The following is a 24436-nucleotide window of genomic DNA, read 5'->3' as shown; positions in this document are numbered from 1 at the left end:
CAAAGAAGAAACTCAGTCAAAGGCAACAACATTCAAGGCTGCCGGAGAAAAAAAATCTTCTCACTAGCTTATGTCACTCAGCCCCTTCTGCATCCAAATGTGAGGGCTAATTTTCCTGTTTTTGCTAGGAAGATTTTACAGTTCACAAGATCAAACGCTGGCATAAGCACTTGGTTTGTTTACACCAGCCCACTAGTGAGAGCTGAGAAAAAACGGCTAATTTTCTACATTTGGGGAGGGGGGTCTTTCTCTCTCTACTAACCATTATTATCATCCTAGGGGAACTATCACTTCCACTGCAAAGTGGTCACCCTTACACCAGTGCCTTTGCCTTTATCTCTGCCTCATTCTTCTGGTGCATATGGGCCTCGCATTCCCTTCAAATCACTATCCAGCTCTAGACATTTCTGAGCATTGATCACCCTCGCAAATCTTTTCCCCTCTCACTCTCTCTCCCTTTGTGTACTGAAGCATTCACTCTGTAAAGAACTCCTCATGCGAGGTGAGAAGGATCGTGTGATCTCTCTCCAAGCCGGCTGCTCTCAGTGGCAGGTCTGGACGTAGTAGTGATGGGAGTGGTTGATCAGTGCCGTGGAATCCTGCTGTTTCCTGCTTCTGATTCCAAGCCAGCAGAAGAGCTGGAAGACTCTGGTGGAATGTCGGTGAAGGAGAAGTTTGGAACAATGTTCCACATTACCTCACACACTATAAACATAACCATTCAAAGAGAAACTTCAGTAACCCATCAAGGAGTCTGTGCTGTAATTGTCCAAATTGAGGCATTCAAGATAGATATAGTCTTTGAAAAAGAAAGAAAACACAACCGCAAGGTTAGATGGAAGAATATGTAATTAGGTAAACTTTTTTAGGTTCCCATCTTATTTTTCCCATCTAAGATATTTTTGTCATATTACTTGATTAATTAAAGGTGATGTGTGTAATTCTATGGATGCTAAAATACTTTCTCCTATCCATGTTTAATGTGCAGGTACAATAAGAAGAAGAGTGTAAAAACTGTGGCTTTGTAGTACTTGCAGCCTTTTTTCTTTGAGCATGTCAAATTCTGGCTTAGCCAATAGCATGAGTTTGGTGTGGGAGTCACTGTTTGACCAAGCAATGGAAGATGGGGGCTACATTGTCAAAATTTTATTTATTTTAAGGCTCCCAGGTGCCCAGTCTGCAGTGTCCGTTATGGACGGTGGATTGACAACTCTGAAATATGACCACATGAGGGCCAAGAGGGGTATTGGGAGGTTTACAAATCTCTTAATCACTGATGTTTTCCACATACCAAGAACATTGCATCTCCTTCCCCCACTACCCTGCACATTATTGTGTTTATGCAGCCATCACATGATGGTGTATTTTGTTGTTTCTCATATGAGGGCGTCGCAGAAGCCATACTGTTTAATCATTGAGGGGATGTTTGGATTTCCGTTGAACTTCACAGGGAAGAAACATGGCTGCTTCATCTTAACCCTTCAAACAAGAACCACATGTTTTTCTCTCCCACACCAACTACCCCCGCCCCACCAAGTGTCCCCCAACCTACCCGTAACCCATCCCCTCCCCACACTACCCCCAACTGCCTTTCCATGAGAAATAGAGGCCCAGATATCTAAAAACACATGTGGTTAGCCATAAAAATTTGCACATGTACTCTTCCCCTCTAAGCCTGTGACCCCTCAACCATGTACCCATACCCTTGCAGAGCTGAGAGAGAGATAAAAGCAAATAAAAAACAACAACAAAAAATTAGGTCATGAAAAGAAAGATGAAACAATAAGAGGAAATGACTATGGACAACAACTGCACAGATCTTTCAGCAGAGGGAAGTAAACAGGCATAGGCTGATTTCACTTTTAATTGAAACATGGCACCAAAATCATAGGACAAACTTTAACATGGATGACAGTGCTTTTTAAAACTCTTTCAACATAATGTTTTCTGTTCTGGGGTTGCCTTAATGAGGCGGAGCATCCAAATAAGTATTTTGTGTTCTCAGCACATGCATCCATGTATCCATCCTGTGCTGTTTTATCCTCTATCCTATACTAACAGTGAAATGGAGATGCTATGACCCATTGTGGTTGTGTACATCAAGAAGAGGAGGCCAAGTACCAAATCCTGAGGTACCCCATTATTTAGCTAATGTGATTAAGAGATCACTTCCCCCAAGATACCCTGAAAGAGCCTACCTGTGTGGTCACACTCAAGCCAGGCAAATTCTGTGATGCCTAGTTCAGAGAGCGTGGACAAGAAAGATCTCATTTGTTATTAATGTGCCATTGCAGGAACCAGGAAAAAGGAAATTCAGAATTCAGACAGGAGATGACATCAGACAATTGCTTCAAATGAGCCACTGATTGGTGTATCACAGTTTATCAGGACCTTAAAGACTGACAGGGTACAAGAGATATTGTGGTCTGCTTCACTGAGGCTGTGGTCACTGCACAGCATTAACAAATCATTCTCGATAGGTAACTGCAATGAAATTTGTGAGTATGGGATTGTATATTTTTATATAAAGACAAAAAATCTCTTGCAAAAATCTCTAAGTCATGACTACATTTTTCTTTTAAATGAACATTTTTTTTTTATCGGGCTCCTATGTTTAGGTTCAGTAAATTCATTTTAATGGCAATGAAAATGTTATTTGTCAGTTCTTGAAATGTCTTATTTTCAAAACTGTCACTTTAGTCATTTCATTGGTATTTAACATATTTGATTGTCTTTGTGTGAAGTCCATGTGTGCTTTTTTTTTGCAAAAACCTCTAGAGCGGTTCTTTAATGTAGGTTACATCCGTTTCTGTCAGAGTTAGAGCAGCATACGGAAACACTGTTGTATTACATGCTACTCGCGAAATCCTGTCATTGTCACTGTAATGATTTTCTTTAGCCTCAGAACGGGCAGAATTATGAGGTTGATGATGTTTCCTTTTGCCAGTGACTGAAACTACCACAGGTTCATCCATTTTATCATACTCCATCTTGTTTAGTTAAAAATCTCTTTAAACAGGATAAAAACTTGCAGCTTGACAATTAAAAGATGGCTCATATGCACACTGTCATTCATCTTGAAATCATATGATTCAATTCACCTCTTCTGATTGGTTCTGTGGACTTTGAGGCTTTTGCTGACAAACGGTGGTGGCATTTATTGGTTTCTGCCAATGAACTGGTATTTCTGAATGGGCTGACTCTGGGATTTTAGCGGGTTTGAAGTGAAAGCATTTGATGAACATATACTGCGCGGACAGCATTTGCTCAATATCATTATCTCATTTTTGACAGAGGTGGTGTTTAGCGGCTTTTGCAACTTAAGACTTCATATATACTCTTTACTTTTGAATTAGGCACTTGAGCACATAGCCATTTGTCCTGTATTAAATGTTAAATTGTTGTTGTAAGCTGTACTGATTGCATAAAACAGGAAGCATGAACACATAGCATGAAACATATGGGCCTGTCAAGGCCATGACACATCAACCCGATAGTCAGCCGTTAGGCTGTCGTTGAGCTTCTGTCAGCTCAGTTTTAATATTGTGTTCGACACCATTGGCACTAGTTGGACCCCACTGGCTGATTCAGCATGTTGAATTGGCCCTGGGCAGTTGTTGAGACAGATCACTCTGATTGGCTGGTCAGCTTTGCAAGCCAGTGCACAAGAATAACCAGAGTGATGAAAGCAAGCCAAAAACATCAAGAGTTCTAAGAGTTCTAAAGGCTGTTATAATTTTGCATCTTCATATTGAAAGAGGGCATTCTACTACGTGAAAATTTTCATTAAGAAATGGCCATCTGGAATGAAAAGAGTGAAGACCAGCTGATCAACATGATTCATATTCAAAATAGTAATCAATTGTTGTTTGTATATCCACAGTCCTATTTTCGGTTTCCGTTTTTGAATGGTGAATATAGATTACTGCCACCTGCTGGTATGTGTTCATGCTTCCTCTCACACAGGAGCAGAACATATGTGCTAGTTTGGCTGTTAGATGTAATCTTTGCGGTGTATTCCAGCACAACTTTTTTTACCCAGATGCAGGCATCACAAGGCAACAACACAGCTGGCTTTCGATGCCACTAGCTCTTTGATGTCGGCCTTAAGTCACAGCCTTAAGTTTGCATACTATCTAGGATTAAAAATTAAACTTGCTCCATGGACTTACCCCTCAAAACCAGTTTTCAGGCTGATTTTCAAAAAGGATGGTTTTCTCCTGAAGTCTTGAAGTGAAGAAAGGCTTGCTCAAGGGAGCACTTGACTCAATGGCAGCAGACACAGTTGCTTACCTTTAAAGACTCCAAGGCACTCTTCAGGTATACAGCGTGACCTTTCATGATGAAAGTGCAGAAAGTGGTATTTTAACAATATTGTGATGACCTTTCAATATAAAGGCAGTTCTTTATATTGAAAGCTTGTTCTGAAGCTTATCCACTCAATCAGGTGCTCCTAGAGAGCTTTTAACTAGCATTTTGGGGAGGGATCTACTTCCTGTTAGCACTAACAGTGCTTTTTTAAACATACTTACAAAAGATGTTGCTTTCATTCTTCTTCTTCTTCTTCTTTTAAAAAAAAAAAAATAAAAAATAAAAATTACAGGTAAAATAATTAGTTCAATTATTTTTGTTAAAAAATATTTTTTAACTATCATCTTTAGGGCAAAGGTCCATAGATCATATGGTAAGAGGCTATGTTTAGAATACCATACAAATGTACTGTTTCTGCACATATGGTATGTATACTGTGCATAGTCAACTTGAGTTTCCATTTCCATAGTGACAGATGAAACAGAAGTAAAATTAAACAAGATTTTTAACATCCTTTCTTTATTTGATTTTGTATTTGATATGACTGCCAAAAAGAATTTTTTCACTCACATGCCATATCTTTATATAAAAGAAGAAGTATGCCAGTATGCTATTTTGAATTCAGCCATGAATTTACTTATAACTAATATTTATCACAAAATACTGCGTACTGCTTCATATGCTATTTATAGTAGCATACGGTGTATGCAGCATGTTGTAAGTAGCATTCTATTCTGAACATGTATTAAATATCTGTATAGAACAAATATATTTTGTATCAATCTAGAAATAAAGGGAGATGATTGAAAAATAGATCTGCAGTCTGGATTCAGTTTGGTATGTTCAAGCATAGAGATTTTTGATGAGTTTTAAAGGTGATATGACATAAAAGTCTCCCCTGGAGCAGACAAACCATCATGGGGAACTGAGGACTACAGCAAGTGAAGACATGATACATTCTAGCGTCATCGTCCGTCTGCATTCACAGAGAAGCTGCAGCAATGTGGTATGTTTTCTGGTTCCTTTTATCTACTTCCAGGACCCACAAGCATGCAAACATGCACACTTTTCTTTATTTAGCTCAAGTTCAGTGTCTTTAAAAATTGCTGATTTCAAAATAAAGAGAATGGGTAAGAAAATGAAAAGGTTGTGGGTCAGGAAAAACACTTATAATTGGCTGATCAACTATAAAAACAAAGACAAGCATAGCTTATTGGGCAAAGGCTCAAAGCAGTGCACCAAGAACATGGGTGGATGTAATCATAACCTGGTCTTAGCATCTCCACCATTACCACACCCTGCTGTTCCTTTTAGAGACACAAGATGAGAATATTTGTGCCCTCACAGGATTGCTGCCTGGCTCCATACTTCTGTCTGTCTCTCTCGCTCTTTCTTTTCGTCTTCCTGCTGCAATTCTTTGCCTTCAGAAACCATTAGTGCCCATTCAAAATAAACATCAAGGGAGCGCTTTGATGTGTCTCTTGGCAATAGCCCATGTCTCAGTCTCTGTCGCTCTCTTTTCCTTCTTTTTTCTTCCTCATTTATCCTTTAACCCTCCTCCCACACACACACCCTTCTGTTTCTCCCACGTTTCACAGCCGAACGTTTTTACCTGGCAAATAAATCTATCAACAGAGACCCATTTTTTTGGCAGAACCGGTTTGGAGTCCCTCTCTTAAGTGTAACAAAAGTGAAGTAGCACAATAGCCCTGGCCTGCCATGCGAGCTAATGTTGGCTGGGAAGTGAACTAAGGCAGCTTTAGCTGTCTCTTTCTCTCCCTTTCACACACACAGAAGCTGGTTAAAGCCGCCAGAGTAGCGCTTAATGCCAATTACCACCCCACACAATGAAGTGAATGAAACAGTTAGCGCTCCTCAGAGCGAGCCCCTGGCACACACTGCCTGATATGGTTACTGTGCTGCCTCCCACGTGCTACGCTTTGTGCCATGGGAAGGGAGAGCACTGATATCATCAATCTAACGTTGCAACATTGTCTAAATGACTTGGGGGTTAATTCAGCCAACGTTAAACTCTCCCTGCGGTGGCAGATGGCACCTGCAATTTCCACGACAACATGGCAAGGGATGTTGTTATGGGCACATTTAGGTGGGAAGGTCATGGCTGTTCAGGGAAATATAGCTAAGAGTTTCCTAGATGGTTTCATGATCAAAGCACAGGAAACTTTAAAATAGAGCTCTGTGGAACGAAGGACAATTAGGAGAAGGGAAGTGACAAGTCAAGGGTCATGCGTGCTCTGATCTCTGCCAGGCTGTATTTGTCATTCCATTCAAAGAAAAAACACTCAGTGGATGCTTACGTGCAAGACATGCCGAGAACACTTAGCACTCCAACCTATCTCTGAGCTCTTACGCGCTCATACAAACAGGGCTCTAGTGGCCAAATTACTGCTGCATTTATTAATTTTCTACGAGGGAGCAAATTAAAGGCTGATAATGGGAACAAATATGGCTGGGATTTCTCACCGGGGTCTGAAGTACTTCATTATGCTGCAGCATTGTCTCTGAGCATGCTGGGCCAGTGGTGCTTCCAGGGGCATTCTAATCCTCCAATTAGCCCTAGGAAAAACCAGCTGCCCAGGCCCTGGCAAAGCTCACATCTCCCAGGGCAGAGGTAAAGGCCAGGGCCTGGTCCAAGTGTGGAGAGGCACTCAAGAAAAGCATGTCACCATTAAAACCTCCTCCCTCCACTTTATGGTGAACACTTGAAATTCTAAACTATGGCAGCCAGATAAAACTATTCCCACATAGAACTCTGGCAACAGATTGCTCTCTCTGCCAAAATGGCGACAAAAACCACCTGATGTCTGAATCCCCCCTCCCTCATAATGGGCTGTTCTTGAGCTTGAGGAAAGCATTGGAGGAAGCAATAGGGGTTTTCTGGGAAAGGCCTTCACCTTGGAGTTGGTTTCTCATGGAAGGAGCTACAGGGGGTGAGATTTTAATTAAGCATGGAGGTGCTGGGGCAGAGCTGGAGGGAGCTGACGGGGGGAATGATCCATGAACAAAGCCTTCTATGGTGTACAAACAGCCACAGAGTTACCCCCGACTGGCAGGAACCCAGCCTGCACTTTAATGGATGGGATTAACAACCAATCAGGGAGTCTCTTTATGATATCCTCGTGCTATCATTCATCGTGTCCTTACCAAACTTCCTGTTAGATACCCTAAAACTGGCCTCAAAGCAGTCTAGTACAGTGAGGTCTGAGGAGATCAACTGGTAAAGCATGGCCTTCATAACGTTACACAAGTTATACTAGGTTGAGAGGACTGTACTCTTAATGGTGACTGAAAACTTGTTATTATCAAATGAATATCCAAGACAGGTGTTCTAGTACTGTGGAGCATTCTGCAGAACTTTGCAGACACAGATTTAGTGTGGGCCTCATTATGGGTTTGAATCCCTGGGAAAGCACATGCTGACCAATGTATATCTCAAAAACTCAAATGAAAACCAGGAAAGGTGCAAAAATTACTTGAATAAACTCCCAACTAGGGCTGGGCGATATATCGCATGCGATTGTCACGTGCATTTCGTCAGTAAAGCCGGTTCCCTGATTACCGCTAAATCGCCATCACCTGCTTTCAAATGGAGTGGCATTTAATAGACAGAACCGTAGTTCACTGTCAAGCTACGCAATATCGCGTTCATTATCGAAGGTGATTCATCTGCGATAATGAACGCGATATTGCATGGCTTTTCAGTGATCTACGGCTCTGTCTATTAAATGCCGCTCCATTTGAAAGCAGGTGATGGCGATTTAGCGGTAATCAGGGACCCGGCTTTACTGACGAAATGCGCGTGACAATCGCATACGATATATCGCCCAGCCCTAGTTGGGAGTTTATTCAAGTAATTTTTGCACCTTTCCTTGTTTTCATTTGAGTTTTTGAGATATACATTGGTCAGCATGTGCTTTCCCAGGGATTCAAACCCATAATGAGGCCCACACTAAATCTGTGCCTACACCAGCCCTACTCCCAACCAAACATAGTAACCACACAAAAATGCAGGTGTTCATTTAAAAAATATAACTTTTAATAAAGGCTACATCTCTTCATAATTACAATAATTAAAGTACCAAGTCGTCTTTAAAATGAAGCTCTATATAATGCATAATTTACATTTTAAGTGGAACACAAACAAAATTGGGGGAGGAAAACACTGAAAAGTAATGTCATGATTACAAGATATCCAAAGCATAAAAAAAAATTATTTTTAAACATAAACCCCTCAGAAAAGCAAGGGAATATTCACACCCTGAAACAGGGCAGCACACAGCATGGTATCCATGTAGGCACAGGTACTGTATAATACACTAGCGATGGCATGTTCTTATCCGCTCATGCCAATGCATTCCGCGATTTTGCCCTGGAGCTCAGCGGTTTCAAATCGGCTATTCCAGGTCTTTCCATTCAACGTTTACACAGGACATTAACCCTTTCCATGCACACTCTCTGATCTCCCAGATCATGCTGAATTTAAGTTTTTTGAAATAGTATCACTTCCTATTACTTAGGGTTTTGGAACAGGCTCCAGGACAAGGCTATTGGTTCCTGTGCAATGTCTGGACCTTAAACCAAAGGCACTAAAGATGCAACAACTATTGGCTGGGCGTTAAAGGTTGAAATTTCCACCCAATCAGCAGAGAGGTTTGGAGAGGCGTGCTGGTCTGAAGCACAGTTCGTTCTCAATGGCCAGAAGAGAAGATTCCTGGTACAGTCTGTTGAGTTAAGGTGGCATGACTCTAGACATCCGTCCATGCATGTATAACATTGGAAAGATCTCCCAATCAAAATAAGCAGCTTGTCCATCATCTGAACACAGGTATGAGGGGAATGACAGTTTAATAAATAGCAATAAAGTCTTTAACGTGTGACAGAAGCATATTATAACTTTGTGTACATATGAGCACCTCTGTATCACACATGCACACATTCTCGCATTCAACACACGTATACACATCTATAATTATCACAAATGCTGGTCAGCAGTTCATGGTATGGTAACACACCAATGTTGGCATGTTGTAGTCCAAACAAGCAAGTGGTTAACTGCATCTTCATTGGTCATAACATCTCTCTTAGTTTTCCAAAGCAAAGGAACAATTTCTCATGATGCATTGCTGGTTCAGATCCCTCTGTACTTCATTGGCTAGTATTCCTTCAATAGCTTGGTAAGCCAAACGTCTAAACTTCTTAAGCTTCATAAAATGTCTATTTTCTGTCTTTGAGTTAGTCTTGAGTGCTGGGTAAGTCCACATATGGGCTGTCATGTTCCTTTAGTCCATTCTCTCCACTTTGCCGAGGATTTTACCCTCATACATTGGCAGAACTGTGCAGTCGTCCCAGACCTCCTCAAACACAGCACCACACTCAAACTCATCACTGGCCTTCTTGAAGTAGTACCTGAAACATAGCAAATGTACGATCAACAAACTGCTGATGGCATTCATCAATGTATAGATCTATAGGTCAAAAGATATTCTTCCATTCCAGAAAACAACAAATTTCTGTCTTCCAAGCCTATGGACCATTTCATGTTGAATCTAAATAGCTGTATCAGACACTAATGCTATCCTGTGTTGCACTCCACTATTTGGGGGACAAAGAGGTGCTTTAGCCTAAATTAGAGGGTCTGTTAAACACTACCACACATCTACCGTCAGGCCTCTGGTGTCTAATTGGGAGCTCTGTGAGCAAATGACGGGGATCTTTCACAAGGGTTGACATTTTTGGGTGCCGAGGAGTCTACACTAACTTTTTCATTACCACATTGGGGATGAGACTGAGTTTAATCTAGTGTTTGACCTTGATGGATGGCCTCTTTGCCTCATTTCTATTGTCCGATTTGTCTCTTTCCCTCCACCTCTGATGCACTAATGATCTACACCTCCTCCAGAAGGAAGAGAAAACAGTGGGAGGGGAGGGAGTGGTGAGGTTTGCCTCAGTAATTGGCTTTGTAATGGAAAATGCCCCCTCTTACTAAATTGCGCTGCGGTGCATGCTAGGTTTTTACAAGCAAACACCACCAAGTCATAGAAACAGTGCACATAAAACACACACAGGAATAACCATGACTCAAAACAACAACCAACGAGAACAAAGTTTCTTTTCTTCTTTCAATATGTCGGAAACAATCCATTGTTTTCCCACTGCCCAAGCTTAACTTCATAAATAAGGGACAAACTAGAATACTGCAACATGGCACATAATTACATCCTTATTTCTGGAGAATAAGCTATATCCTCCTCCGCAAAATCTTCAAAAGGGCAGCATGGCTCTTATTTGTTCGAAAAAAAAAGAGAGGGAGAAGAAGAAAGAAAAAGAGAAAGAAGTCTTTCCATTGGAACATGTTTTATATGGCAAGATTTTCTCTTCGCAACATCTGGCACCAATATCGTCTGGCAACTCTGGCAGTACTGTTCTTTGTTGAATTTCTGCCATGTTGAAATGACCCGACTCCACACATTTTCTGCGATTAAAACCATCAGCTTTGAATTCTCTTTTCCTTGAAAATGTGCATGGTCAGAGAGGGGTCCTTAACGTTGGGAATTTTTCAATATTCAACAAACTATTAAACAACAAACTATTTTATACAGAGTTGGTAAACTAGGGTTATCTAGATGGATAACCCTACAACCGCATGTTGAACATGCAGCATTAAAGATTTTTGTCAAGGGGCATTTAAAAGCTATAACCAGCGTAGTTACCAGTAAAAGTTCCTCAACTGTTCCGGTGTGTTTAAATGGGCTTTTTTGGAGACAACATGCACAAGGAAAACCATTGGCGGCCATCCGACAATGCCCCATTCAAATAAAAGGGCCAAAACAAAGAGAGCCTTTGATATAAATGAGAAATAATCATTAACAAAAAAAAAAAAGATAGTCGTATGTAAACACACACTCAAATGTATGAGAGCAACATAGCTTGATACAATGGTTGAAAAATTTGTGTGAGTCTTTGTGCATCAAATGAAAGGCCTGGGCTTCAAAGAGCTGCTTATTAAATGTGCCTTAAGATGAAATCAATACCAGATGTGACCAAACGGCTACAGTTAAAATTCCCTCATTCTTTCTTTCTCTGTGCACCCACCCCTCTCTCTTTCCTGTCGTCTTAACTCCATACTTGCTGCAAATCTAAATAACTTACAGTAAACATCGTAGTCTTGCAGAGACCAACACAACCAGTGTCAAAACAAATCATCAAATACCTTGCAAGAATATTTTTTGGGTTAGCTAACTGCAAATTTGTATAATATATACAAATTCAAAGTCTTCAGCAGCTGTAATATCAACAACCAAACAGAAATTCTCTTGTCGGAATTGAGAGTATACCTGTAGTTGCCTTTTTTCCTTAGTTGTTCCTTGAAGTGTCCAAGTGTGAGGCTGTGTGTTTTCATCATCCGGCGGTATGGGATTTCCTCACCGCAAAAGAAGTACGTGACCACTGTCTCTGAGCCCAAACTATTGTGGCAACCTGACATCTTCTTGGGATCTTTCGGTCTGTAAAGACAAACACAGATAAACACAAATGTTAAGATAATCACAAGAAATGAAAATGTTAACTATGCCTTTAAGATCACACAAGGCGGCATGCAAAACATTTGAAATCCGTAATTTCACAAAAGGAAATATTTAGCGTGGAACTTTTCAGGTGGAAGCATGTTAAGACTGAAATTATTAGTGGTATTTGGCATAAATCACTATTACTATTGCTCATATAGGACTGATAATTTGAACTCTTAAACCTAATTATCAAATTTCAAGATTGTTATTTTTAAATATTAGTCCACAACTGGGTTAATATTCGTCTAGCTTAAGCACAATAAAATACAACAGAAGAGTGTTTTAGTCAATAGTTGACTCAATAGTCAATAGTTGATTCAAATGCAGTGCTTTGAGTTTAACAAAGTCATGCTATCAGAGATGAATGAAGAGAATGATGGCTAAGATCAGACAGTCACTGTCAGCTCATTTATGCCCTCCATTGGCCCCTTTCTCCACTTCATAGTGCTACATCAGAAAGTGCACCCCAGCCTTAGACTTTGACTGAAGGTCAGCCAATTAAAAATGAAAAAGGGTTCATCAGGTGGCCAATGCTCCACACTTTAAATACTGGCCAGGGCCAGAGACCAAGAGAAAGAACAACCAGGTGTTTCTGAAGGAGGGGAAAGACTAATTGCTGCAAAGCATTTGATGACTAGTGCACTGCACGCATATGTGTGTCATTCATCATTGAACAATGAATAAGAGTGTGCAGAAGAATGACAATTAGGAGATACATACTCGTCCATTTGAAGCACTGAACTGCCATTTTGAACAGGCACTGGGTGACTCTTGTCTCTCTGAAGGCTTGATGTTGAATGCCTGTAAAGTGGAACCCATATATCGATACTGACATCAATCAAAAGTTTTTAGAAAGAAATTGCATACAGAGTGTTGAAACTGGAACTCGTACCTCTGTTTAGAGGGTTTGGAAACTTCCTCCAGGCGTCTACGGGCTTCTTCCAGCTGTGCTAGGGTGTTGGGAGGGGGTAGAGGTGGCATGGCGGGGTCCTGAACGAAGGGGTGTGCGGGCTGGTGTGCACGGAGATGCCCACTGCTTCCGCCACCTCCCCAGGTGTGTGTGCGTGTAGAATCCAAACAGTGCAACTTCTTTACATTTTGAGTGCTGCAACAGACAATTTGATCATGTAAGTAAACAGCACAAAGACTCACAGGAATCAAGGTGAGCAGAGGCCAAATGGTAAACCTCTATCTTCAAAACTATTACTCTGTTAAAGAAAGAACAGAGAATGTTCACTCCCTAATCCTAACGAAACATTGGTAGTACCTTTTTGTAGTACCCTGTGGCGCATTCACAAGAATTTTCAGAGAACGAAGCTTACGACATTGACATGACCATAGAGTTGCAAGACAGACCTGTGGGGCTTGTGCTTGGTCTGTCGGTCGCTCTCCAGGATCCATTGCCATACGTTTTGAGAGCGGTCTGTACTGTCAGCTGGCAGCTGGAGGAGACTGCTCTCCAACCCTTCCGTGTTCACCTCCTCTCCAGATTTACACAAACGCTTGGATAAAGAGCTGGAATGCCTGGTAGAAGGAAAATATATGTTGAAAAAAAAGTTTTATAAATACTTTCGTCTATTGACACCAGGATGCCACAATTAAAAAGCAAATAAAAAAAAAAGCTGGAGTTTACCCTAAGGCCACTTCTGCAGGGCTGCCACACTGGTCTCTGCCCAGACTCCGGCTGCGAATGTAGGGGGCGGAGCAGCATTCTGAAGTTCCATGGCACAGGCACTGCACCCGCTGGGTCGCCTCTGCCTCGATCTGCTCCTTGCTTTTGGGCCCAGCGTGGTGATGGATATAGTGGTGATGGATGTGCTTGGTTGACTGTCTGGAGATGAAGGTCTTGGCTGGCACATATCCATTCACAGAGCCAGACTGTGACCTGGTGCTGGGACCTCCCCGAGGCAGCGGGCGCTGTTCAGGAGAGCGGGAGCGCGGAGAATGCCGATGCATTCCTGGAGACTGGCAGCCAGGGGTCTTGAGGACTCGGGAAAGGTGCTCGTCCAGGATGGCCTGGGGGTCCTCCTCGCAAGAGCCAGGAGGGAGCAAAGGCAGAGAGTGGGATGCACTGCTTCCAGACACCTCAGATTCATCCCGCTCCTCCTCCTATAAACGCACACAGAAAACGCAATTTTAAAAAGAAATACTTGCAAACAGCCATTTAGGTAAACTGTTTAAGGAAACAGAACTCAACTCTTGTTATGAAAAAATGTTTGGTGCATGTAAATGTGTGCTTTTCTGAATTCTTTGATAGAGGAAGTAATGTTTAAAATGCTCTATTTGACAGTGACATTTTTAGAGAACTGCAGCAATACAAACCTCCTGAATCTGTTGAAGTCTCTCCTCCAGGGAGCTCATAGTTTCCTGTTCCCGCTTCAGACGTTCGAGTCTGGCTATCAGCTGTGCTGCAAAGGCTGCTGGCTCCACAGGAGTCATCTCCTTAGGTGGCCGCCGCGTCCTCTGCACAACCAGAGAGAGATACAGATTAGCAAGAAGACCAGACAGGACAGGAGGGGTTGATTTCTACAGCTGCCCTCCCTGCATAAGTCTACTGCCCATCCAATGCACACACAAACACAAACACATGCCCCACACCACTGGCATGGGCCGCTGCCGGCATGAGCAGTTGGTCACGCTCTAAGGAGCCTCGGCTTGTTCCCTCTGTAGTGCAACCAAGCCATCAGCCCGGCCTGTGAAGTGAGGCAGCTTCAAAGAGCCCTCGTCAAATATCAAACGCTCACCAGGGGCGGCAGGGACACTGGCTTTACATCTAGCAATAAAAGTCACATATCGACAGGGGGAAAAAGGAGGGAGGCAAAGAAAAAAGGAAAGAGAGGGGGATTAAAAGAAGAGAAAGTAAGATGGCGAGATGTGTGCCGCCACTAGAGGAGTCAAGCAGTGGGAGATCAGAAGCACAGAGGTAATTTATTCCCCCCCAACGACAGCGGGCACCTTTGAGCTACAGTAGCCACATTATCCTCCTTCCCCATGTGTGTGTCTCACACAAGGATTTTCTATCATTTTCTTATTATTTTTATTATTATTTTGTACCCTGCCTTTCTTGATTTGGCTTACTCTTTCCATCTCTTTGTGAAGATAAAGGGAAAGACCAAAGAGAGAAGAAAGAAAGACGAGTTGCTGGTGAGACTTGCAGCAGCTCCAGGCCCCTGCTGCCTAAAAGTAACATCCTGGGAGAGGCAGCCAGTCATCACCAAATCAGAAGGGAAATATTACAAGCTAGAAAAAAAAAAAGAATGAAAGGGAGGGAAGGAGAAGGAGAGAGAGAGAGAGAGAGAGACAACACAAAAAATGGGAAGTTTTTTCAACACAGAAATTGAAATGGAATGTATGAGAGTACAAGTGCACAAAGAGTAACCAAAGTGACAGGAAGAGGAAAAAAGAACCAAAAAGGAGAGTAAGAAAGGATGAGGAGGCATGGGGAGGGTGGATACGGGTTTGTTTGACTTGCTTAACAAGTTGTCTTTCCAAACTCTCTCCCCAAACACAAACTGACCATCTCTCTTATTCTGCTTTCAGGGAGGCAGAGAGCAAACGAGGGAGAGGGGGATGGAGGGTGCTGTTGGGAGGAATAAAAAGGGTGCAGCTCAGTTGGAAGTTGTCACTTCCCTTGAAGTCAGCCCCATTCATCCGCTGATCAAAGCACTCTCAGAGAGAGACAGTTGATTTTGGTGCCCCAGGATAAAACAGACTCATTTAGTGTGGTGTGGCAGTTTATTAAGAGTCATTATCTGAGAAAAAGCACAACAACACGGTCCACAACCATGAGAGGGTAACGCTTTTTAATTGGGGGTGATGTTGGAGTTGTGTGTGTAGTTCAGAAGAATGGCAAGGACACTCACAGGAAACGGAGGTAGAGACACTTGGCCGTTCATCCTCATGTTGCGCTGCATCTCTCGCTGTAATTGTTTTTTACTTCCCAGCTTGTAAGGAGGGATGGCATCTCTATCAGGACACAGAGAACGATGAAGGTTATTCACTGCCCATACTCATACACAAACAAACATACATACATCTTTAGCACCAATAGAGTGTTTCAAAGAAACTCAAAACCTGTAGTCATACAGATCAACACTAAGTATGTTGTTGAAATAATGGCCCAAAAAAACAATGCACTCTCACCCTGTACAAACTAAAACCACAAGCCTAATGACTTTCCTTTCAATATCATCCAGAACCCAAAGTTCTTCATCTTCCTCCATGTCAGCCATGAGCATTTTAGAGTGCTGGTAACAGCAAGATCTTTCTCTGCACTTTTGCCCAGAACAGACGCCCAGGGGCACGCTTAAAACCAAAGGGCAGCAAAACAAATGCTGCCACTAATGTCAACACACAATCAAGCGCTGCTACCGTTATGACATCTATATGACGTTACCAATTACAATAAAAAGACGGCTCGTGTTTCCATAAACACTTCTAATCCATCTAATCCACGGCAGAATGTTCCTAAACCTCCACCTCTTCAATCTCACCCTTTCTTGCCTCTGAAGCCAGACATCTTTCTCATCCTTTGCTCTGCTTTTTTTTTAAAAAGCCAGGCCAGTTTCCTTTGCTCTGTTCTGACTCTGAAGTGTATGACCTAGCCCAAATGCAGTTTCCAGCACGTCTTTGAAAGCTCACAGTCATGCGCATAAAGCCGTCGCTCCAATCTTCATTTGGCAAGCGCTCGGCAGTCAGCCTCTGATCTTGCGCACATCAAAAGGCTGGTTTGTAAGATAAGGTAATGTTTGAAGTCGGCGCAGCGGCATTCCCTAGCGTCCAAGTAAATCCATAAATAAGATATAAGCAAAATTTCCCCCACTTCTCCTCCCCTCCCTCACTCCCTCCCTCCCTTTATCTGGAATTCAGATTCTGATTTAACGCTGTGCCTTTTAACTCAAATAAAAACGCAGCTATTCCAATCAAATCAGCCTCCAAATAAAGAACACAGAGGCTGTTTTCCCCACTGCGTATATTACTTCAAAGTGGCACAAATAAAAACAAAAAATAAAATAAGAAATGCAATGGCTAAGTATGGGTAAAATCATTGGACAGGAGCATGTAGATAAATTCTTCAGTAAAAATTTGTGTTTTCCAAACAAGTAAATGTTTGATAAACCTTTGTTTTGCTCATTAATTTGAATTAATGTTGTAACCTTGTAAGTACTATGCTGCAGTTTCTACTATTAAAGACATACTTCAAATGGGAGATTATTTGAATTTAGTACGAGGACGAGTCACCCAAGAAGCTGTTGCACATTTAGTTTAAAAAAGTGCTGCATGGTTGGACCTATCAAAATATTAATCTTTGGTTCAATCAGCCCACTGTCCACAGACACTTTCTCTGTTCGGAGCTTTGGGGTGTCACAGGCTGGCTGTGCTTTATGGGAATCTCCTATTCACTTGTGCAAGTAATTTTCAAAGCAGCCAGCCACCCTCTTATCCCTCTAAGCTCCCGGGGCCTAACAATGGGCTGAAAGCGATTCAGTTAAGCCTTTCATCCAGCATGCACTTTATTTCTCACTCTCTGCACTTAGCTATGCACTCGCACAATTGCCTCTGCCGCAAACACAGAGGGGGGGAGGGCTGCTTTCAGGAGGAGGTGGGGTTGAATGGGTGGCGTACGTGAGCGTCTGGGGGATGGGGGTCCCAAACACCCTAATCCCAGGTGACCTGCTCTTGTGCTCCAGAAATGGCTAACCTCTCAAAGGCCTAGCTGACACTGAATCCCTCCATTGCAGCCGCGGTGGGCTCATACCAAACCTCCCTGCGAGTTGAGATTCCTTTAATTTACTGCCAAAGCACCTCGATGAGTGTCTTATAGTCCACATGGCAAGTTAACCCCAACCACCCCCCTTTTTTTTACTGGGACAATGGCAAAACCAATAAATAATGACTATGTCTTTGGAGACTATGTTGTGCAAAGTCTAAAAAGAAAGCTCTTGAAGATCAAAGCTATATAGGAAAGAATATGAGCAAAAACAGGACAAACTAGCCAGTGTCATTTCCTGTTGATCAGCAAACATTAGCTTTAATTAACGGATAGAGGAAGCACATTATCTGACTCCACGTGGGCAGTCCACTCCAAGCCCCTTAAGACTCCAGCAATGCATTAAAGACATCTCATAAACACATTTAAATGCCAATGTATCACCTAAATGTGTACCATCTCATTTACTAAATGACTAAACTACATGACTAAACGATTAAACACTTAAACCCAATGTCTGCTAACAGCCCAAGAGAGATGTTAGTCTTTGACCACAGTCTAATGATACGCTGTACTATGAACCTTTCAAGATCTAATTTTTAGAAAGACACATTTTCTTATTACTTTGGTTAATATGAGACACGCAAACACTTACACACTACTGTCTGTCATGGACATAGAGTCATCTGTCAGGGCATCACTGGAGACCTCGCTGTCATTGGCACTGGTGGCAGGGGCAAAACTATAACCGGACGTAACACGATAAGGGTTTCCAGGGTCACTCCGTCTGTATGACCTACAGGAACAAAAAATATTTAGTTTTTTAGTTGAAAGGATGGTGTAGTGGTTCAATCTCAAGGCTGGTAACTGGTAGGTTGCTTAGTTAATTCATGAATTCACAACTGAGCAAGACACTTAACCTCAGGTTACTCAAAAGGGACTGAACCTAAAGCACAAATGTGTATCACTTTCCGAAATGTGTTCCACTGCATTCTCAACCTTGCCACAAAAGGAACTACAGAGGCTAATAGCATAAATTGACTTCAACACTCAACTTTCTCTTTCAGGAAAACTACTGTCATGGCAGAGCAACAGTTTGAAGGGGAACTTAGCCAGCTATAAACTATAAACAGCTTGACTAACTTTTGGTATGTCTAGGGTTAAGTTGACCCCAAAGCAGCTTTAACATCTCTGAAAATTTGCTAACTCTATTTATTAGAAGAATTCATAAAAATGCACACCACATGTTGCAGAGTGTTCAAAATGCCTGTACACATTTTTACCCAATCTGTGATATCTGGGGTGCATTTTGACCCCACACAAAAACATCACTGAAATTTACACATAACAGGAGGGTTAAAAAAGGTAATGCATCCAGTTAATGGGACAGACATTTGAAGGTAACCTGTTTGCCATCTTGACTACCGAGGCTCGTTTCCACCACAGTAAAGCAAGGAAGTATGTTAAGTACTTGCGTAGACTATTATTCTGGCCTCAACCATGTGGATTAAAACATCAGTTAATTAAATAAATAAAAAGAAAAATGTTACATTATCATCCGTATATCAGTTTTGCCATTTAGAGCAAAAGAAAAAACAAAAAAAAAAAAAAAACAAAAAACACATTGCAAAATCAAAAAGGTTACACAATGGCCTCCCTTAGTTTGTGAAAAGGGTCCAGCTATTTTTACTAGTCTTTTTTCTTGATGGTGGGGGGAGGAACTCAAGCTCAGTTTGTCTTTTCTCTCCTCTTCCCTTTCATCTCCCTTGCCCCACCTCCCCCCTGGGGCAGCCCGGTGAGGGCTGATCAGGGGGAAAGTTAAGTGAGCAGCACATCTGTGTGAATTGCCAATGCCACTTCCCCTCAGTGGAGCATATCTGGGGCCTTTTGTCTGGGCCAGGCACCCCGTTCCTCACTTTACCTCCCCCTTCCAAACTTTCCCGTTTCATGTCATTCCTTCTCTTGTGCTGTTTCCTCTGCTAGGGCACCTCCTCCACATACCCACCCAGGCCCTCCCTCCAATCTCTCTTGCTCTCCATACCCCTCTCTCCTGCTGTGACACATTCCTGCTCCACTGGAAGAGGAGGAGGAGGTAGAGAACCTGAGTCGGACAGAAAGAGAGAGCGCGCGAGAGAGAGAGAGAGAGAGAGAGAGAGAGAGAGAGAAATAAAGAACATGAGAGAGCGGAAAGAAAGAAGAGAAGAAGGGGGAAGGAGGGCCTCCTCTTTATGAGAATGCCTACTGCCAGCAGCGCTGTGAGGGGAGACCCAGCAGGACTATAGCCTACGGCCCCAACTCAAACCTGACCTTTGGAAGCTCTCGCTCAGAGTCAGGTATTTAGCACAGCTGGGTTCACATTCTTCCCTCGCTCACCCCCTCATTCATGCTTTCTTTCATGAGGTGCCTCGCCCCCCTCTGTCCTTCTTTTCCGCTCGCTCAAAAAGTGTGCTTATTCTCCATCCGTCGGGGTTTTTTTCCTAGATAAAAGTGCAAAGAGAGGCAGTTGAAATCAGAGGAGAACGGTGGTAAATAAGAAACGGAGGAGATGAAGGCCACGGTCTCTGTGACTCACAGAGGAGCCGCTGCTGCATGTTGTTTTGTGAATAACTCGATTCAGAAACACAAAAAGAGAGAGAAATAAGTTCCACATGCTTCAGATGAACAAAAAAGTGCCCCGAGAGAGAGGAAAAACAGACTGCTCAAGGAGCATTCTTCAAAAAGAAATCAGGGAATAACATCAAAAAAAGAGAGACTTTGCTTACTCTCGTCTGGTTCTTAATCATCTCCTACATAAACAACCAGACAAAGATAAGCAGAGATGAAACGTTCTGTCACCTTCTTCAAGATCACCCTCCCAATGGGCTGTCATTGAGACAGATAAACATTTGTCTGACACCACACCTTGATGGGTCACCTCATTTACCACCTCAAGTGCTATGACAGGTATTAATTCATCAAACCAGATTTCCCCTGGTGTTTTATTAAACCCAGACAATATACTTTTTGAACAACCAAACCAACAGCTTGTCAAGACATCTAAAGGTGTCAAACATAAATTACATAGTACAGTAACAGAGCTTGTGTAAACGCAGACTATTTAAATCAAAATAAGCTAAATCTTGTGAGTTGGGTACTTTTTTGTTAATAAAGCAAAAACAAGATTTTCAGTTTGGAATCAGTGACATTTTTGATGTGTGCCACTTGTTTTATCCATTTGACGGCTGAAACCAATTTTGCATTGTGAACTAGCCTTGATCCTTGAAGATGATCCTCTAACGGCGGAAGAATTTCAAAGCAGAGGAAACTGTGTGGAGCCAGCAGAGGGCCTGGTGCTAGACAATATTTACATGAAAGGAAGAGCTGCTCTATTGATGTTTTTTCCCTTCTCTCTCTCTCTGCGTAATGCAAGCCAGGTGAGAGCAAACCACCCCAAACTTGCGAGAAAGGGCCTCTCATGTTTAAAGCAAGAATTCAAGTGCAAGAGCTACATGAAACCGTAATAATACACTTAAAAACTCATTACCAATTTGTCATTAACCTGATAAATTTATTCAGAGTGAATTACATTACACTCACACAGAGAATTTATCCTTCTGGAGTAACCTAAGAGTTAGTGTCTTGCTCATATTTCAAACAATCTTTGTGGTGCTTCAACCTACAACAGTTAACACACTGGTTCTTTAATCACTAGGCTGCACCTCATATGGTGCATGATACACAAAGCAGTACACGCATGTAGCAGTAGGAACTTTGCAGGATTGTGAATAGTAAGTGAAAAAGATGTTTTTTTGGATGTCTTACCTGTAGCTTTTCTCCAATGCTTCCGCAGCACGAAGGGAAGGAGGTGACCGTAGCGCTTTGGCAGACAGACCCACTACAGTGGCCAAAGCTTTGGCTTTAAAGTCATTACAACTCCATTCTTCCTCTTCATTTAGAGTCGGCATCGGCAAGTATCCGCACACCAGTTTTAGGCCTCCTAGTCCATTGGGATTCACATGACTGGGGTTCTCACACCCGGTTCTGACGTACTCAAGGTATATGTCTGAGGTCAAGAACATCTGATAGGCATTCTCCTCCATAGCCGTCTGGATCTCCATTTGAGCCTGATCAAACATTGCAGAGTCAATCTGCTGACGCTTAATATTATCCCTAATAAAGGTCTTAGTGGCAGGTTTAAGCTGCTTGGCCACAACGCTGTTGTTCTCAATATACCGCTTGTAAATGGCTTTGGCAACTCGGTGCGTTTTGGTATCCTTGAGGTCCATTTGCCTGAAACCATTGCAGGCAAACCAAAAATCTAAAGTGTCCTCACATTTCTCACGTTCAAGATATGCCCGGAAAAGTTGAGCACCATCCTGGTCCCCAAGAAGGAAATGCAAAGATTTGGTCCACCGGGCAAGAGGGGAGTCCGGGGATGCACTGCCCTCAGGTTCCCCAAGTCCATCCTCATCCCTCCTGGCTGTGGAACAGCGAGGATCAGCCATAATGGTTTTCACAGGATCCTTCGGTCTCATCATGGCCAGTTTGCTGGGATGGTGGCATGTCGTCTCACCCTCTTCCCCTGGGACCGGTGGACGTGGGTCATCTTCTCTGAAGCTACTGACCATAGGATCTGTTAGTGTCCTATTCATGGCTCTTGCAGCTCCAACAGCAAAGCCTTCAGTGTGAAGCTCAGCTGTAATCTCCTCTCTCTCTTAAATCAGCAGGGGAGCTTCTCTCTGAAACACAAAGTATTGATCTCATCAAAACCAGATCCGCCCCAAAACTTCAAAAGAGTCACTTCAGACACATCTACATTGTGCGCGCTTGCGGTGTACAATCGGCTTCGTCGAATGAAATCTAAGCGACCTGGTTTAAATTCAGTGCAGGCACGATATTAAGATATTTATAAGTTTAAGTCAAAATGAAATCAAACTAAATATTTTCGGACAGGGTTGTTTATTCCATTACATTTTTTCATTCAAATCCAAACTGAATCACCTCATCGCGATGTAATGAGAACAGAAAAAAACTCACATCAAAGAAACTGAGCTTAGCCGATTAGTTGGGCAATTTTTAACAACATAAATAAAACGACCAAACATCCCATCCTCGATTGTATGAAAAAAAAAACCCATAACAGTCTAAACTCCAAGTTTGAAGAGAAGAAACTCAGAACTTTTAAAACGGCGACATAAGAAAACAGAATTTCACTTTACTGTTCACAATGTTTAATTATGCAGATAAATATGTCGCGTAAATGTCGACACATTTAGCGGAAATCAAAACGCAAAATTAATCGATAGCACACTTACTTACAGTGTATCTGTACAGTACACAAACTTGCATTAGCCTATACCATTAAGGGTCCAGAATTGACAAAGTATAATTGCGTAATGTATATCAAAACTAGCCTACATACAATTATAATAAATAATAGCATAGTGCAAAACTACACTTTTGATGACAAAAGCTCTCAAATGCACCATAAAAGATACAGCGGCATCGAAACGCATTCAGAAGTCTAAAAACACACTAAGACGCGTCTCTAAACTATTCGTTCACTTTTAAAGGGTTAAACAACCGCTTAAAGTCTTTCCTTACGGATATAAAGAGTGATCGAATCCAATCCATGAGAAATAAAACAAAAACATGCTGCATTCAACTTCAAACCCCTCAAGAAAAACAAAAGTGAGAGATCACAGGGGGTGAAGTCCCATAACACCATCATGAATACTCTTTAAACACAGTCAAGAGACTCTAATCTAACCTCAAAACAACACAATAAAAACCCAAACCGAAAACACGCGTTTTGATGCAATGTCTATCAGAAATACTTCATTTCACAGCGACACATGACTTCAAAGTCGGTAAACAGCACATCAAAGCAATAGCATGGGGCCAGCGCTGGGAGAACACACACACACACACACACACACACACACACACACACACACACACACACACACACACACACACACACACAGCTCGAACTCACCATCCATCCATGAGTTCAGTCCCCAAAGTCCCCGTTTTCCAACAACAGAACAAATAGGCTATAATCCACAATATATCCAATTGCACGCAGTCCTCTCGTCCTCTGATGTTGTTTAGTGTCAAACGCAGATTTGAGGTTTTCACCGTACACTTCCTCCAGTGAAGAGCACACTAGATCCCTGTATAGTGTGTTTGAATGCGCTCTGGTCTCTTATTCCAGTGTGTGGACTGAGCTCAGGGTTTAAGAGCGGACATCAAAGAGCGCAGCCGACCGCACGGTCCCGACAGATACATAACAACACTATTTCTCTCATTCCCGCTTTAAAACAACACAGGTCGCTTCAAAAAGGTCTAAACGCACATATTTATTTTTTAAAAACCCTATCGATGCTTCTAACATGAACGCGCTCAAGGAGTCGCTGTAAAGTGCCCGTTCGCTAAAGTCCGTGAGGGAAAAGTTTCAACCGAAGCGCAAGGACCTTATCAAAGCAGAGAGATCTTGAGCCGACTCCCCTCGAGCTGTGGAGCGTCAGGAGTAAGTGATCTGCAGCGCCGCGATCCTGCTGTTGCTACAGAAACTTTAAAGACACAGGCCGCTTTTTCCTCTGAGGACTTAGAGTTAACCCCTTCATTACCACATTCACAGTTAACCCCATAATTTCTGCAGCCACGCATATTAGAGCTGTAAAGTTTGCTATCCCAAAAACTCGAGGAGAATAAGCCCTGTTGGAATTTCCTTTGGGTTTTTATAATAGTAGTTTTCGATTTAAATCATATCAGTGGTTATCACTGAATTTCTACTACAAATGACACCTCAAACGAGGTGCTTAATGCTGCTTTGTGTTTGTTTAAA

The 24436-nt window shown here is 42.3% G+C and overlaps 1 protein-coding gene across 3 annotated transcripts; it reads right to left on the bottom strand.

Annotated features, from left to right (window-relative positions):
• Positions 1 to 8346: 8346 nt before the first annotated feature.
• Positions 8347 to 24153, bottom strand: axin2 (axin 2 (conductin, axil)). Of its 3 annotated transcripts, none has more exons than XM_048190704.1 (11): positions 23585 to 24153; positions 21409 to 22325; positions 18263 to 18403; positions 15761 to 15863; positions 14220 to 14360; positions 13531 to 14006; positions 13254 to 13421; positions 12790 to 13002; positions 12618 to 12698; positions 11667 to 11834; positions 8347 to 9738 (listed from the first exon to the last, which is right to left on the bottom strand). In XM_048190704.1, the coding sequence occupies exons 2-11, from the start codon at positions 22236 to 22238 to the stop codon at positions 9612 to 9614; spliced, it is 2448 nt and encodes an 815-aa protein (XP_048046661.1). In that variant the 5' UTR covers positions 22239 to 22325; positions 23585 to 24153; the 3' UTR covers positions 8347 to 9611. The 3 variants fall into 3 exon arrangements, with proteins under 3 accessions (XP_048046661.1, XP_048046679.1, XP_048046670.1); XM_048190722.1 differs by having other exon boundaries at positions 24063 to 24129; XM_048190713.1 differs by lacking the exon at positions 23585 to 24153 and adding an exon at positions 23191 to 23487.
• Between the last annotated feature and the right edge of the window lie 283 nt (positions 24154 to 24436).

Source organism: Megalobrama amblycephala, linkage group LG1 (genome assembly GCF_018812025.1).
Source record: "Megalobrama amblycephala isolate DHTTF-2021 linkage group LG1, ASM1881202v1, whole genome shotgun sequence".
Lineage (NCBI taxonomy): Eukaryota > Metazoa > Chordata > Actinopteri > Cypriniformes > Xenocyprididae > Megalobrama > Megalobrama amblycephala.
Note: the sequence above shows the minus strand (reverse complement) of the source record. Positions and strands in the feature narration are given on the sequence as shown.